This window comes from Suricata suricatta, chromosome 5, assembly GCF_006229205.1.
Source record: "Suricata suricatta isolate VVHF042 chromosome 5, meerkat_22Aug2017_6uvM2_HiC, whole genome shotgun sequence".
Classification (NCBI taxonomy): domain Eukaryota; kingdom Metazoa; phylum Chordata; class Mammalia; order Carnivora; family Herpestidae; genus Suricata; species Suricata suricatta.
In genome coordinates, this window is record NC_043704.1 from 58122977 (window position 1) to 58139185 (window position 16209).

Consider the following 16209-nt stretch of genomic DNA (forward strand, 5'->3'; position numbering starts at 1 on the left):
GCACTTCTGTATCTCTTGGGTAAATCCCTAGCAGTGTTATTGCTGGGTCATAAGGGAGTTCTATGGATAGTTTTTTGAGGAACCTCCACACTGTTTTCCAGAGAGGCTGCACCAGTTTACATTCCCACCAACAGTGTAGGAGGGTGCCCATCTCTCCACACCCTTGCCAGTATCTATAGTCTCTTGATTTGTTCATTTTAGCCACTCTGACTGGCATGAGGTGGTATCTCAGTGTGGTTTTGATTTGTGTTTCCCTCATGATGAGTGATGTTGAGCATCGTTCCATGTGCCTGTAGGCCATCTGGGTGTCCTCTTTGGAGAAGTGTCTGTTCATGCTTTCTGCTCATTTCTTCACTGGGTTATTTGTTTTGTGGGTGTGGAGTTTGGGGAGTTTCTTGTAGATTTTGGATACTAGCCCTTTATCTGATATGTCATTTGCAACTATCTTTTCCCATTCTGTTGGTTGCCTATTAGTGTTCTTGATTGGTTCCTTTGTAGTGCAGAAGCTTTTTATTTTGATGAGGACCCAGTAGTTCATTTTTGCTTTCATTTCCCTTGCTTTGGGAATGTGTCGAGTAGGAAATTGCTGGGTGAAGGTCTAGGAGGTTTTTTCCTACTTTCTCCTCGAGGGTTTTGATGGTTTCCTGTCTCACATTCAGGTCCTTGAGCCATTTTGAGTTAATTTTTGTGTAAGGTGTAAGAAAGTGGTCTAGTTTCATTCTTCTGCATGTTGCTGTCCAGTTCTCCCAGCACCACCTGCTAAAGAGGCAGTCTTTTTTCCATCACATACTCTTTCCTGCTTCGTCAAAAATTAATTGGCCATACGTTTGTGGACCCAGTTCTGGGTTCTCTATTCTATTCCATTGGTCTATGTGTCTGTTTTTTCTGGCACCATTTTTAAACTAGCAAGTGTGTCACGTCATTTAATTCTCCTAACAATGCAATGCTATAGGCACTATCATTATCCCCATTTTACAGATGAAGATATTGAGGCACAAAGAATTTAAATAAACCAAAGTCATAGAAAAAATGCTAGATCCAAAATGGAGCCCAGACAAGTTTCAGAGCCTGAGTCCCACTGCTTCTGACAGTCCAGGATGGGTGCTCCATAAATATCTTTAGACATCAAATAAATCCATTCCTGTATGAATCTGGTATTGCTGATATGAAAAGGTCAACATGACAGTTATGCCTCTATTAATCTTTCTCTTCTCTGGATCAGTGTTTTCTGAGAAATGCAGCCTCCAGAAGTGGGGCTAACATTTCCTCAGTCAGATATAAATTGTACAAAAAGCCTCCTCGATCCATTACCCCTTCCCCCTCAACATTATTATCATATAATTTCATTGTCCAGAAATAGGTACAGAACCCATACGAAACTCCAGCGCTCTCCTTTAACCCTGAGAAATTCTAGTCATTGCATCTTCCCCACCACCTTGCACCTGGGGCTTATGTTGCAAGTTGTTAAAGAATTTCTCACTTTTTTCCCATACCCGTCACCCATAAGTCAAGGGTAGCTTTCTTGATGACTAGTTTACTTTATGTATTTGTTCATCCAGTTTTCCTCCTTTGGAGCAAGGTAACTCTGGGGGAAAAAGCTACCAGATGATCTATTCTTCCATTCATTTTGTAAATTAGTGAGTGTAGATAAATGCTCCAGGAGCTCTGTCCTGCTTACTGTCATTTCCCCCAACGGGGTCCTGGAAACCCTTCCTACACCAGAAATATGATACACGGTGATACACATTGCTTTAGCCATTCAGTGAACACACGTTCCCCAGACAATCTGCCTCCCATGGACAAACAGTCTTGTGCAGAGATTAAGATTTCACACCATATATTTCCTTTATGCTGGTGTGAAGGTCAATATGCACATAATCCTGACATTAGGGCTTGATGAAGCCGACTCACATGTGTTTAGATGCAGCTGATGGCCTATATTCATTTAAGTGCTGTTCTCCAGTTAATAACATTATGAGTTTAAAGGTTCTCTGTGCTGCAGCTGAATTGATGGAGTGCAGTAACACATTTGCAGGAGAGGCTAGGTGGCTATGTGGATAGACATTATGTCGATAGATTGGAATGTCAAGTGAAAGTGTTGCTATTTGAAAAAAAATTAAATTTTCAGATTCAGTTTTATATAGAAATAAGGCAAAGTTTCAGAGAATTGAGCTTGACAAAGCAATCACAGCAGCAGCCTGAACTTACAAATAACTTTTACTTTTTGTTGAATAAGTAAGCTAAACTGGGTAAATTAGCAAAAAAATTAAAAAAAAAAGAACTTTCCTTTCCCCATTATTCCCTGTCCAAATGAGCTCTGTTGCATAATTTCTCCTTAGCCTCTGAAAGGTTTTTTGGTGATTTTCATATAATAAATGTGGTCTGGTCCCTTTCAGACTCCAGAACAGACTTGTGTCAATAATTAAAAAGGCTTGACAAATGTAATGTCAAAACTTGCAAAAACTAATTTGATCCAGAACTTTCTCCCCTTCCTGACCACTGTGTGTTGGTGTGCCTCAGCTACAGAAGCCTGGGATGCGAGGTTGTGTGTTTTATGTCTGTGGGGGTGGAAGAAATGTCTTTTGTGTTTTCCAGCTCCATCCTCTACTCCACTCCTGGTTGTTGGTTTGGGACTCACTTTAGGGGTCATAGCATGCGGAAAAGAGGGGAGAGGTAGATGAGAAAAGACCTTCCTTGTCTCAGGCTGACTGCAGTCTGACCTAGGTGCCCTGTGGATGGGGAGAATAAATATTGCCATCTTGACCTTATGGAGCACTCTGGTGGGTGTCTCAGAAATCTGGGACCGATCCCTGGCTATTGTCCCCTTGATGCAAGGTGCAGGCCCTGCCTCCCATCAGGCTCCTGTGTATCATCGCCCTGCAGCCCGTGAGCTGCTGGGAGTCTGTCCCCTTAGAAGTTTTTTGTTCCTCCAGTTATTCTTGGGTGAGATTTCTTTCTGTGGCATTCTGTTTTATCTGAGAAAACATGCACATGGGCCTCCTATTTGGGGAAAGTGCTCCTCTTCTCCAACATGGCCAAATCTCTCTTTTCAGCACTACTAGTCAAGCAGAGGCTCCCTGTGTAGTGTCTTTAGCCCGAGTTGGGCAGTGGCACTCTTCATCTCAAACCCAAGGATACATAGGCAAATAGCTCCGAGTAGTTCTCTTGAAACCACACTTCACCTGGGCTAAGGTAAGGGGAAGATTCTTCTTTTACCCACCACCCACATGAGAGTGGACTGATTTGTAGCACCCTGACAACTCTCTTTTTAAAAAATTCTTCACTGCGCTTAGATGGCTCAGTTGGTTAAGGGTCAGACTCTTGGTTTCAGCTCAGGTCATGATCTCATGGTCGGTCTTGAGATCCAGCCCTGTCTGTGTTGGGCTCAGTGGTGAGAGGCTGCTTAGGATTCTCTTTCACTCTCTCTCTGCCCCTCCACCACTTGTTCTTGTTCTCTCCTGACTGAGCCACCGAGGCACCCCTGGTCAATCGTTTTTAACAAGTGTGCCAAGAATACACTATGGAGAAGTATAGACTCTTCAATAAATGGTGTTTGGAAAATGAATGTCTATATGCAGAAGAATGGAATTATCTTACAGTATACACAAAAATCACCTCACAATAGAGTAAAAGACTTAAACATAAGACCCAAAGCTGTGAAAGTTTTAGAACACATGGGAGAAAAGTTCCTTGATATTGGCCTTGGCATAGATTTTTTAGATATGACACCAAAGCCTAGGCAAGAAAAGCAAAAACAAGCAAGTATACTACATCAAACTAAACAACTTCTGTGCAGAAAAGGAAACAACAAATGTAAAAGTAACCTATACATAGAGAGAAAATATTTTTAAGTCATATGTCTGATAAGGGATTGATATACAAAATATATAAGAAACTCATTAAACTCCATTATAAAACAAGAAACAACTCATTGAAAATAGGCAAAGGATCTGAATAGACATTTTTCCAAAGGGCACATAAAAATAGCCACCAAGTACATGAAAAGATGCTCAACTTCACTCGTCATTAGGGAAATGCAACTTCAACCCACAATGAGATATCACCTCCCACCTGTTAGGATGGCTAGTACCAAAATAAATAAACAAATAAATAAATAATAAAAGATAACAAGTGTTGGTGAGGATATGGAGAAAAGATAACTCTTGTCACTCTTGGTGGGAATGTCAAGTGGTGTAGCCATTATGGAAAACAATATGAAAAACATTATGGAAAACGTTTTTTGAGGTTCCTCAAAAAAGTAAAAAATAGAACCACTATGTGACCCAGTAATCTCTATTCTGGATATATACATGGAGAAAAGAAAATCAGTCACCTCTAAGAGATATGGAAACAACCTAAGCTTCATTGGCAAATGAATGGGTAAAGAAATGTATGTGTGTGTGTGTGTGTGTGTGTGTGTGTGTGTGTGTGTGTGAGTGTGTGTGTGATTCAGCCTTAAAAAAAGAGATTCAGCCATTTGCCACAATATGGGTGAACCTGGACAACATTACACTAGGTGAAATAAGATAGACAAAGAAAAAAACTGCATGATCTCACTTATAAGTAGAATCTAAAATAATGAACTACATGGAAGCAAAGTGTAGAACAATAATCACTGGACTGAAGAATAGGCGACAGTGGGGAGTTGTTGGTCAAAGGGTACAAAGTTGGAATGATGTAGAATTAATAAGTCTGGAGACCTAGTATACAGAATGATAATTATAATAATAATATATCAAATATTGGAAATTTGCTCAGAGTAGATTTCAGGTGCTCTCATCATACAAAAAAACAAATGGTTACTATGTGAGGAGTGATATGTCAGCAAATGGCTGACTGTACTAATCGTTTCACTATATATGTGTATATCAAATCATGTTGTTACCTTAACCATATACACTTTTTATTTATAAAATAAAATACAAACCTGAGGCAAGAGAAATAAAAGCAAAATAAACTATTGATACTACATAAAAATAAAAAGCTTCTGCACAGCAAAGGAAACAGACAATGAAACTAAACGGCAACCTACTAAATGGGAGGAGAGATCTGGAAATGACATATCTGACAAACAGTTCATATCCAAAATGTATAAAGAACTGATGCAATTCAATATCAAAGAAACAAATAATGCAATTAAAAATGGGAAGAATATATAGACATTTCTCCAAAGAAGACTCAGATGGCCAACAGACACATAGAAAGATGCTCAATGTCACCCATCATGAGGGAAATGTAAATCAAAACTACAATGAGATATCACCTCACACCTGTCAGAATGGCCAAAAAAAAAAAAAAAAAACCCACAAGAAACAAGTATTGATGAGGCTGTGGAAAAAAAAGGAACCCTCTTGCACTGTTGGTGGGAATGCAAATTGGTGCAAGCTACTGGGGAAAACTTGAAGTTCCTCCACAACTTGAAATAAACTACCCTACGATCCAGAAATTACATGACCAGATATTTACCAAAAACAATAACAACAACAAAAAAACAAAAAAACCCACCAGTTTAAAGGGATACATACACCCTTATGTTTATTACAGCATTATTTACAATAGGCAAACTCTGGAAGCAGCCCAAGTATTTCTCAATAGATGAATGAATAAAGAAGATGCAACTTATATACATATAATGAAATATTATTCAGTCATAATAAAGAATGAAACCTTGCCATTTGCAACAACATGGGTAGAGCTAGAGAATATAATGTTAAGCAAAATGAGTCAGAAAAATACAAATACCATGTGATCTCTCTTATATGCAGAATTAAGAAACAAAACAAATGAGCAAAGGGGAAAAAAAAAACAGAGAAAAGCAAACCAAGAAAGAGACTCTTAACAATAGAGACCAAACTGATGATTACCAGAGGGGAGGTGGAGGGGAGGTGGGTAAAATAGGTGATGAGGTTTAAAGAGTACACTTCTCACAATGAAAAAAAAATAAATAAAATGGTAAAAAAAAATAAACAGTAGATAAAGTAATTTTATGAAAATGAAACAACCATGACAAGGTGCTGGCTTACCCACTGGGACAATCCACAGAAATCTGTAGTTCTTGGCAACAGTGTAATGGGTTGGCAAACAACAAACAGAGCTCTAAAAGCATGGCCAAAGTTGCGGATGCTTGAAGAAAATAGGGGAAAACAAGAGAAAGAAGAAAAGGAAGAACATACATTAGTATGGGTAGTTCCTTTTTCAGTGGATTATTAAAAGCAACACAAAGTAGTACGCATGCAGAACACCTAATATAGTACCTTGTTCATAAGTTTCAAAATGTTATACTGTATTATTTGCCCCCTTGAATTCCTTTGGAGCTAAAGTAAGAAATAGAGTGGTTGATTAATTAACCAGTCTATCTTTGTCTAAGTTGTGTGTGTGTGTGTGTGTGTGTGTGTGTGTGTGTGTGTGTTAATAAAAACAATCTAGCCCTAGAATTATGGGCTACTTCTACTTGAGATGGACACTTACGTAAATAAAACCCACCAGAATCATGGTCACGTTAGTGGAGGAAGAAAATGGGTGGTAAGGAAGGGCAAATATCTATAAGTTGCCTGAAGGTTTTCATGTTATATCCAATTTATTATATTTCCACTACTCTACTCTCCTTTTTGCTCACTTTGCTTCACCCAAACTGGCCTTATCACTGTTCCCACAGCATACCAAAGTTGCTTCCCCCAAAATCTATATGGCTCACACTCTCCTCTTCTCCCAATCTTTGTTCAAATGTCATCTTCCCAATGGGGCTTTCCATGACCACCTAATTCAAAACTGTAGCTTCCTGTATCTCATTTCCTGTCCCCTTTCCCTGTTTTATTGTTCTCCACAGAATTTTTTTAACATCCTGTAGAATTCATTAGTTTGGCTTGTCCCCACAAGAAAGTGAATCCCATAAAGGTCCTTTTTTTTTCTTTTGGTCTGATTTGTCTACTGATGTATCTCTATCACCTAAAACAGTAATAACACCTGGTTGTAAGTAAATATTGATAACTCAGTAAATATCCTGGAGCTTAAGGATATTTCCCAAGCACTGAGGAGGAAGAGATTAACCAAGGAAAGGCTTCAGGGAGAGAAGAATAAGACTCCATAAAGAAAATGGAACCTGGCCAGGGCTTGAAGACTGGGCAGTCTTATAATGGGAGGTTGAAGTGGCATAATGGGGGAGAGGTAAGAGATTATCAATTATCCTGGGAGGCTGTGTGCTAGAGACCATGATTGAATTCCAGGGCTACCCCCTGGTTCTGTAGCAAGGCCAACTATACTTTATAAGTCTACCAGAGTGGAATGAATATAGTCTCTGGTATCAGACAGGCTTGAGTTCAATTCCTATCTCCAATGCCTACTAGCTATGCAATCTGGGCAAGTCCTTTTACCTCTCTAATACTGTTTCCTTATCATAAAAACCAAGAGTTAGTATTATCTAGTTCATATGGTTATTCTGAGTATCAAATATGTAAATGCATAAAGAGCCACTGTAAAGCTAAGACTCCCATGAGCCAGTCTGGGAAGGCACACCATGATCAGGAGTCCAGCACACAAAATTCATCTCAAAATAAACCAAGACCTTTACTTGTATTTTTTAATTTTTTGAAGGAGAAAACCATGACCAAATCAGTATTTTTTTTTGATTACCATTTTATCTTTTATCTTCCACTAACCTCGCATCACGACTGCTCGCCTGTCCCTTTCATTTGGTACAAAGTAAGTTCATATTAAGTGATCTTTGAAATTTGTTTGGAAATATTTCAACATTTCCCCCAGAAGGACCCCCCAGGAGACCTCCAGCATTTCCCTCTGTTTCCCTTCTCTGGCAGTGAGAGGGACAGTCACCAGGAAGCTGGTAGGAGTCCAAATGAAGGGATTCCCTTCATAATGTCACAAGGAGTGTACCAGAATTAGCTCTTAAAGAACATGATTCTGTCTCCTCCATTTAACTCAGAACTGACTAGAGCTGTCTTCTAATTTAATTGAACTTCTAGTGATAATAAAAAGGGGTAATTTTTAATTTCTGTGAAAAAAAATGTTGAAGTCGAAATAGGAATGAGCTAGGAAAGTTTTTAAACTTCTCGTCTAACCTTATGGCAGTTTTCAAATTAATGTGGGCAAGACATTTTGTACAAAGTAGTGTTTTCTCCTAAACCCCTTCTTCTTTCCTGGAAACGTGGGTCATTATGATGTATCGCTGGATACTCCACAAGGCTTAATAACAATAAACACTCAAACTGAAGAACATGTAAACAACCAGCAAACAAAGCAAGCCACCCTTTGTCACAGGGTTTAGCGCATTACTCGCCTACACAGTATGTCATGATATAGAACCAAGTATTGAGTGCTGGAGAGGCTTTGCTCTATTATGAATATAAATAAAACCTTGAAACAGAAGAGACAAAATGCAAGCTGCTTTTTTCACATGCTGAAATATATGATCAATATGAATCTTAAAGACTCGGCTAAAAGGAATATAAATATAATTCTTTTAAAATGCTCTATTTGATGTCAAAAGACAGCCATTTATAGTTACGGATCTTCAGGCCAGGCTCTAGGAAGAGATTTCTTCTGAAAACAGAAACAACCAAACAAGCGGTGTTTCTGCGACTTGTGCACCACAGTTTGATCCCTGTCCTCCGCTGCCGAGGCCGAGGGTGTGCACTGTGACAAGCCGTGGCCCCAGTGTCATGCCCAGTTGGGTTCACCACAGAACAAACCTTCCCTGAGGGCTTACGAAAGCCCCGCCCTGGATAGACACGTCCCCACACGTTGCTATTACTAACAGTGTGTGAGACCACCCACAGGGCTTTTGCGCGGGTCTGTGTCCTCTGCCTAGAAGCTCCCACCACCCCTCCCCTGCTCCCACTCGAGTTTGCTGCAGTGGTCAGGGAAGCCTTCCTGAGACTCTGAATAAGCCATTTCCTCTTTCATGTGTTCTCTTGGATTGGTTTCTGTGATTCTTTGCCTGATGTCCATCCATATCCTCTGAACTTCAACTCCAGTAGAGTGCCCCCAGTGCTGGGCACAATGCCTGGAAGATAGAGGCTCCCAAATGCTGGTCTGATAAATGAAAGAACAGAGGAAGGGAGTACAAGAGATAACAACGTGAAGATTGTTGGAGGTTGGATCTTGTAATGCCAAGGAACCTTGAAGCATAGTGTAAAGCCAAGGGGCGTTTTAATTTACCTGAAGTACTAGACAGTTTTCTAGTTGGCTTCAGCTCTGACTTGCATATGAGGATCAGGGGCTCATGGTAAAGGGATCATTCTCTCAATAACCTGTGCAACCTGCTACAGACCCTCAGGCTAAGACCCAAACAAAAGACAGCTGGACACCAATAAAACTGAAATGAGTGTGGACTCTTGGGGATATGACAGGGTGTCATTGAAACTTTTGTTCCCAGAAGCTTATTGGCACACATTCAGCCCTCCACAAACCTTACAGGCCTGAGAGGAAGCATAGAGCAGCACTGATATGTGTGCCAGGCCAGAGACACAGTGACACAAAGATCAAGGTGGTGTGTGAGCCTGGGGCGGTCGGTGTTCTCCTCTCATGTGGTCCAAGAAAAACATGTAGATAGAATCCAATGAATAAATTCTCCTTTTCCTGCAGTAAACTTTGAGTAAGCAAGGATTTATGCTGCACTATTTTCTGATTCTCCAGAAAAGAAATTTAATCGGTCATTTTAATACACATGAAATTCTCAGTCAAGTTATCATACATCATCAGGATTCCCCTGATTCCTGACAGAATCGAATCATGCGGAGCTGACAGTCAGTGCAATCGCTGGCTGGGGAAAGTGGCCATTGCTTGTAAGTAAGAGATATTTTTAAAGGTGATTGGCAATTGCTTATTAGACTGAAATTTCTAGGTAACAGTAATATTGCCTAACCTCTTAGTTCTTTTTCTTCATCATTATTATCACCATTGTTATCTATCACCACTTTAAAAATATTTCTTTCTGCTTTCACTTACATAATCACTCGGTGATTTCTGTGGAGGTTATTTCTCAGAATTAGAGGGAGGGAGCAGGAAAGGAGAGAGGAAAAGAGAGACAGAGGGAGGAAGGAAGGAACGAAGGCAGGACGGATGAATGATGCTGGTCTGTGGGAGGTGAGATAGCCGGCCTCCAACAATGAGTTTCTCTCTCTCCTACATGAGGAATTGAGTCCCAGAGTAAAGGGACCCTACTTTGCCCTTCTGAGGATCTTTCAAACACTGGATAGAGTCTTCTCTTTCTTCTTCTTTCCCCTTTTTTCCACCTATGCTTCCTCTATTAATTAGGAGAAACACATCATATCTCTCAGTATCTCACAGCATCCAAAGATAATTTATGACGAGTCATTCATATCCTTCTATGCAATTTTTCCTTGCCTTGTTTTAAAAAGGAGATGAGGTTACTTTAAAAATACATAACAATACAAAAATTTTAAAATAGGTTACTGAAGAACTGCTGCAGATGGGGACAAAGATAGAGCCATCTCAGTGAGAGAAATAAAATTAAAATTCACTCTGTGATCCAGTGGCTGGAATGACACAGGCATTCAAGAACCCAGGTTTCTGGACGTTCTCTCACCTTTGATTTGTGGGCTTCTACACCTCCCTGCATCATAATATCCGATAGTACATGAGGGAAGATCATGGAGGGTCTTACATGGAAAGTTTTACACATCAGGCCTTGAAATGACAACCATCATACCTACTTGAGTTCCATTGGCTAAGACTTAGTACAAGGCCATAGCTGACCAACCACACAGGAGGCTCAGAGATACAGTTCATGCACCCCAGAGAGAAGAAAGGGCCTGGGTGATCAGCTGATAGTCCGCCACACTGACCTTCATTCTCACTAAACTGTAGGAACAAGGACAGTGTTGCTCTCTTCACAGCATCCCCAACTCTCATACCCACTAAGCCCTCAATAAGTATTTGCTGGATAAATGAAACTGCTTATATTGTATTCAAAACATTTTCTCTGCCCTCCTGATACTTCTTGCTATTTTAGGCCCTCCCACAGCACCATCCGAGACAGCCTCTAACCACCCTCCCCATATCTCACTGTATTCATGGAGCTTGAGTAGATGGTGTCTTTGGTGTCCTTTAGCTGGTTGCATTGCAAAACAATTGTTGATCCTTTCTTTAAATTACTTATAGATGCATAAACCATGATGCCAATTTATCAATGTATCCTACATGTATTTTTTTCAGGGATCTGATTACCCATGTTTTTGATTTAAGTGTGTCATTTCCCAGGACTGAGCTGCCTGGGAGCCTGGGATGACATTCACTACTAACTAAAGCTCACAGGTGAATGAGCGTTCTGACTGTCATACTTTGAGGATACTGTATTATGATTACACACAGTAATTCTTTTTTTAAAAACTGGGGAGAAATTTCTTTTTTGATCACAATAAGAAGAATTGCTGTGTTTCTTTTGAAAACTGACTGTTGTTGTCCTATGATGCCACAAATGGCAGAACATATACCCTTTATTTCTTAGCATCATTACTAGAAAGTTCTGATGAAACGTGGGACCCACATCTATTAAGAGTACATGACATCTGGAAATGCATTTTGTATACTGTCCCCACACAGGTTTAGACAGAGGTTAACATACTTTTTCTAACTATATTTTCCTTGTCTCTAGTTTCCCTTTCTATCTGCTTCTTTTGTCTTGTTGAATTGAGTATTTATGTATATGACCTTAAATATATTTTTGGAACAAAGGAGAAATACACACAAATAAAATACATTAAACATTTTTTTCCAAGAGATAAATCATGTTTTCAAATGGAGTGTGATTAGGAATTTTTCATTTTTAATCTACTTTGTTTCATCCCCTGAGATATTTTCAAATGAATATGAATTAGTCTTTAATTTAGGGGGGGAAGAGAGATGAGAAGAGTGGGAAATGACAGACCGTGAAGATGGGGATGATTTTGAAAACAAAAACTGAAGTAGATATGTAACCATATTGAACATATGAAAATATTATGTACAATTGTGAAAACTCACTATAAGGTAATTTCCATGAGGACAAAGACCTTGTGTTCATTGTTGCACGTAGACTGGAGTCTGGCACACAAGAAACACTAAAACATCATATTTTGAAAGTGTGAATGTGATACACTTGGAGAACTGAGGTAATATGACATATGACATAAATGATCTTGAATATTGGGTATTTAGCCACAAGCATACGCCTTTTGGACTCAGGTGCATAGTTTATAAAATGAAGCCGTAAGACACTGTATTCATCAAGATTCTTTCTTTTTTTTAATTTTTAATGTTTATTTATTTTTAAGAGACAGAGAAATACAGAGAATGAGGAGGGGAAGGGCAGAGAGAGGGGGAGACACAGAATCCGAAGTAGGCTGTAGGCTCTGAGCTGTTGAACACTGAGCCTGATGTGGGGCTTGAACTCATGAGCTATGAGATCATGACCTCATCCGAAGTCAGACTCCTAACCGTCTAAGCCACCCAGGTGGCCACACCAAGGTTCTTTCTGATTCTAATATTCCATGCTCTGCATGCCACCCTTGTTAATTACAGTGACATATCAAACATGGGAATGTATATACCTATAACAATTTGGGAAATCTGTTTTCAAAATAGGATATCCAGCTACATCATCAACAGCCCTTGTAGATGTGGGTACATCGACTCCAAATACCACTCCTCAAAGTGAATATAGCAAGGTATTTCTTATGTGACTGAAAAGAGACAGAACACAAGTTTTAGTATAGCTATGACAATGAAGAGGTTTGGGCAAAAGGCTACATTTTTCATTTAATGCTTGATATTTTGGTTTTGAGTTGCTCCATGGCAAATTTTAATCTAAATGGTGGCTATATATTGATATGACAATCACTGTAATATTAAAAGTATGGGCTGGTGAATTATTATACTGTACTTTTCATTTCTCATGGAATTTTAAGATAACATTAATCTTGACAGTACTCCCAGTGATCTGAGTTGGCGACAAGAACAGAAAAAGAAAGAAAATCAGTGACAAGTTGGCATTAAACATAAACTACAGAGCTTTTGCTTAATATGCCAGCTGTGTTACTGTGTAGGAAAGCATATTTTCAATTTCAGATTTCCCCAAAGTCACATAGATTAAAAATTTAGCACATCAAAGTAAAGTTACAGCTGTACAAAAAGGTTGGATTCTGAGAATTTTGTCTTTCAGCCAGCAATTCCAACGTGAGTACCCAAAGCCTCAACTACTTCTGGACCTCCAGCGGGAAAGATCTCAAAAACTGTGAGTGTAACTGAGTCCCTTGGGGTCTGCCAGGCCTCATTCACTCGTCCAACACATATAATGCACAACTACTATGTGCTCTGTTCATAATCATATTAACAAACCTAAACAAAGCATCTACTGTGTTTAAAGCATTGTTGTAGTTGCCAGGGATACATCTGTGAACAAAAAAGATCTAAGTTCCAAATTCTAGTGGAAAAGAGACAGGCAAATGGTGATGAGTGATCGGGAATAAACAAAGCAGTGCAGGGAGACAATGAGAATCAGGTGTGAGAGTGGGTGGCTGTTTTAAATCGGGGGATTTCATAAGGCCTTACTGAAGAAGGCATCCTCTGAGTAAAAATATAACTAATGGAGATGAAAGAGCAAAGTATGGGTGTGTCGGAGGAACGGGTGAAGTAGCCAGAACGCACAGACCACTAAAAACAGTACGAGGGAGCCCACGGTGTGAGGCACAGAAATGGTTTGGCCATTTAATCGGGCTGCCTCACGGCAGCGTGTGCTGATGCTGCTTCAGCAGATCTCGACAGGATCTGAAGAGGCAGTGCAGTGCCTCTTAGTGGTAGAAGACAAAGAGCCATGTGGCAGGGAAGCGACAGGGATGTGGCAGAAGCAAAGCCCCCAGAGGCCGCTGGCACAGAGCCCTGGATTTCACTACCAGGCCCTTTTCCACAGAGGGTAAAGGTGTGTGTCTCTTTTAGGAAAGCATTTAAGTTGTACATTTAAAGCCTCTGAAAGGTTTTTATACGTACTGGCTCCGTCATCTCACTTTTGGGAACTTGTCCTTAGGAAATTAATCGAAGAGCAAAAAGAAGCATGTGTAATATTGCTCTTTGATGCATTTGTTATTTAGCTCTTTTGTGGACCTCAGGTGCACACATTTAGATTAATTATAATCCTTAGTTCAGGACACACTTACACCATTAGTCTGTGCGGGATTTAATTTATAGATACCTGTGAACCCTGCATCAGGTTCTCTGCTGGCAGCTCAGAGCCTGGAGCCTGCCTCAGGTTCTGTGTCTCCCTCTCTCTCTGACCCTCCCCTGCTCACACTCTGTTTCTCTCTTCTCTCAAAAATAGATAAAAACATTAAAAAAAAATTTTTAAAGAAGAGGCAATTAGTAAAAGCAGATCTCTTTTTTAAATTTTTAAAAATGTTTTCTTTTTTTAAATTTTTAAATGTTTTTTTATTTTTGAGAGACAGAGAGAGACAGCGCAAGCAGGCTCCAGGCTCTGGAAACACTGATTATTTATAAGAAAAAAAGTATCAAAATGTACTCCTGCCATGCACATTACAGAGAAATAAGCTCCATGGCATATGAGATATTTATGTCAAAAGCAAAACATTAAAGTGTCTAGTAAAATAAAGGTGAATTTTCTGCTGGCTTGGGGATAAGGAAGGGCTTAAAAAAGAGACATAAAGCATGAACCACAAAAATGATAGAAAAACTAGAATATAATAAAATTAAGAAAATGCTTTTCATTTAATGACACCTTAGCAAAAATAAAAAAAAGCAAGCTATAGTGTGGGTGCATGTATTTGCCATATGTGTAATTGATCATTGAAAACTGATCAAGAGGGACGCCCGGGTGGCTCAGTCAGTTAAGCATCCAGCTTCGACTCAGGTCATGATCTCACAGTTTGTGGGTTTGAGCCCTGCATCGGGCTCTGTGCTGACAGCTAGCTCAGAACCTGGAGCCTGCTTCAGATTCTGTGTCTCCCTCTCTCTGCCCCTCCCCCACTCGCTCTCTGTCTCTGTCTCTCAAAATAAAATAAAGACAAAGAAAAAAATTTTTGAAAACTGATCAAGAATACATAATTGAAAAGGGTTCAGAACTTTATATCAAGAGTATATAAAGAATGGCTACTACAAATCAATTTTAAAAGATACAAAAACATTAGAGAATGAGCAGAAAAGCACATCACCAAAGATATAATGTGGTGGCTAGAAGACATCCAAAGAGATGCTTAGCCTCTCCAACAAACAGGAAAGGCAAATGAAGACTAGAATCAGATAACCATTTCACATATAATCAACTGACAAAAACTAAAAAGTCTAAACTGGCCAATTTTTTATATATTGCTGGTGAAAGTATAAACTGGTACCATCATTTCCCATCATTTTGACATGATAGTTTAAAGCCAAACATTTTCCCACCCTACAACCCAACAATTCCACTCCTGGATATAAACTCCACTCCCCAACACACACATTAGTATAGGTATCCAGAGATGTGTACACAAATGTCCTGAAAAACACTGATTGCAAGAACTATAAATAAGCTAAATAGCCAAAGCCAGAAGATTAGGTAAGTTGTTGCATAGTCCTGTAATAAAATACTATAGAGCAATGAAAAATGAGTAGATTACAGCCATATATAACAGCATGAGTGAATCCTTTTTTATGTGATATTTATAATGATTTTATTTTTTTTCTTTTATAGTTTATTGTCAAGTTGGTTTCCATATAACATCCAGTGCTCATCCCCACAAGTGCCCTCCTCCATGACCATCAACCTCCTTCTCCTCTCCTACTCCCCCATCAGCTCTCAGTTTGTTCTCAGTATTCAAGAGTCTCTCACAGTTTGCTTCCCTCCATCTCCCCAACTATTTTCCCCTCCCCCATGGTCTTCTGTTAAGTTCCTCCTGTTCCATTTATGAATGAAAACATATGGTATCTGTCCTTCTTTGCCTGATTTATTTCACTTAGCATGACACCCTAGATTTCCATCCATGTTGGTACAAATGGCCAGATTTAATTCTTTCTCATTGCCATGTAGTACTCCATGGTGTATATATACCACATCTTCTTGATCCATTCATCAGGTGATGGACATTTAGGCTCTTTCCATGTTTTGGCTATTGTTGACAGTGCCTCTATGAACATTGGGGTACATGTGCCCCTATGCATCAGCACTTCTATATCCCTTGGGTAAATCCTTAGCAGTGCTGTTGCTGGATC

General features: G+C 39.5%; 1 protein-coding gene across 6 annotated transcripts in view; it reads left to right on the forward strand.

Annotated features, from left to right (window-relative positions):
• CD96 (CD96 molecule) overlaps positions 1-16209 on the forward strand; it is a 98008-nt gene that overhangs the window by 68511 nt on the left and 13288 nt on the right. For 4 of the 6 annotated variants that reach the window (XM_029939264.1, XM_029939266.1, XM_029939269.1 and 1 more), the window contains one exon: positions 13175-13246. The exons of 1 other annotated variant lie outside the window; for it this stretch is intronic. In XM_029939264.1, the coding sequence (XP_029795124.1) occupies positions 13175-13246 (72 nt within the window). Of the gene's footprint in view, positions 1-12597; positions 12667-13174; positions 13247-16209 lie in introns of all 6 variants that reach the window. One more of the 6 variants, XM_029939270.1, reaches the window with a different exon arrangement.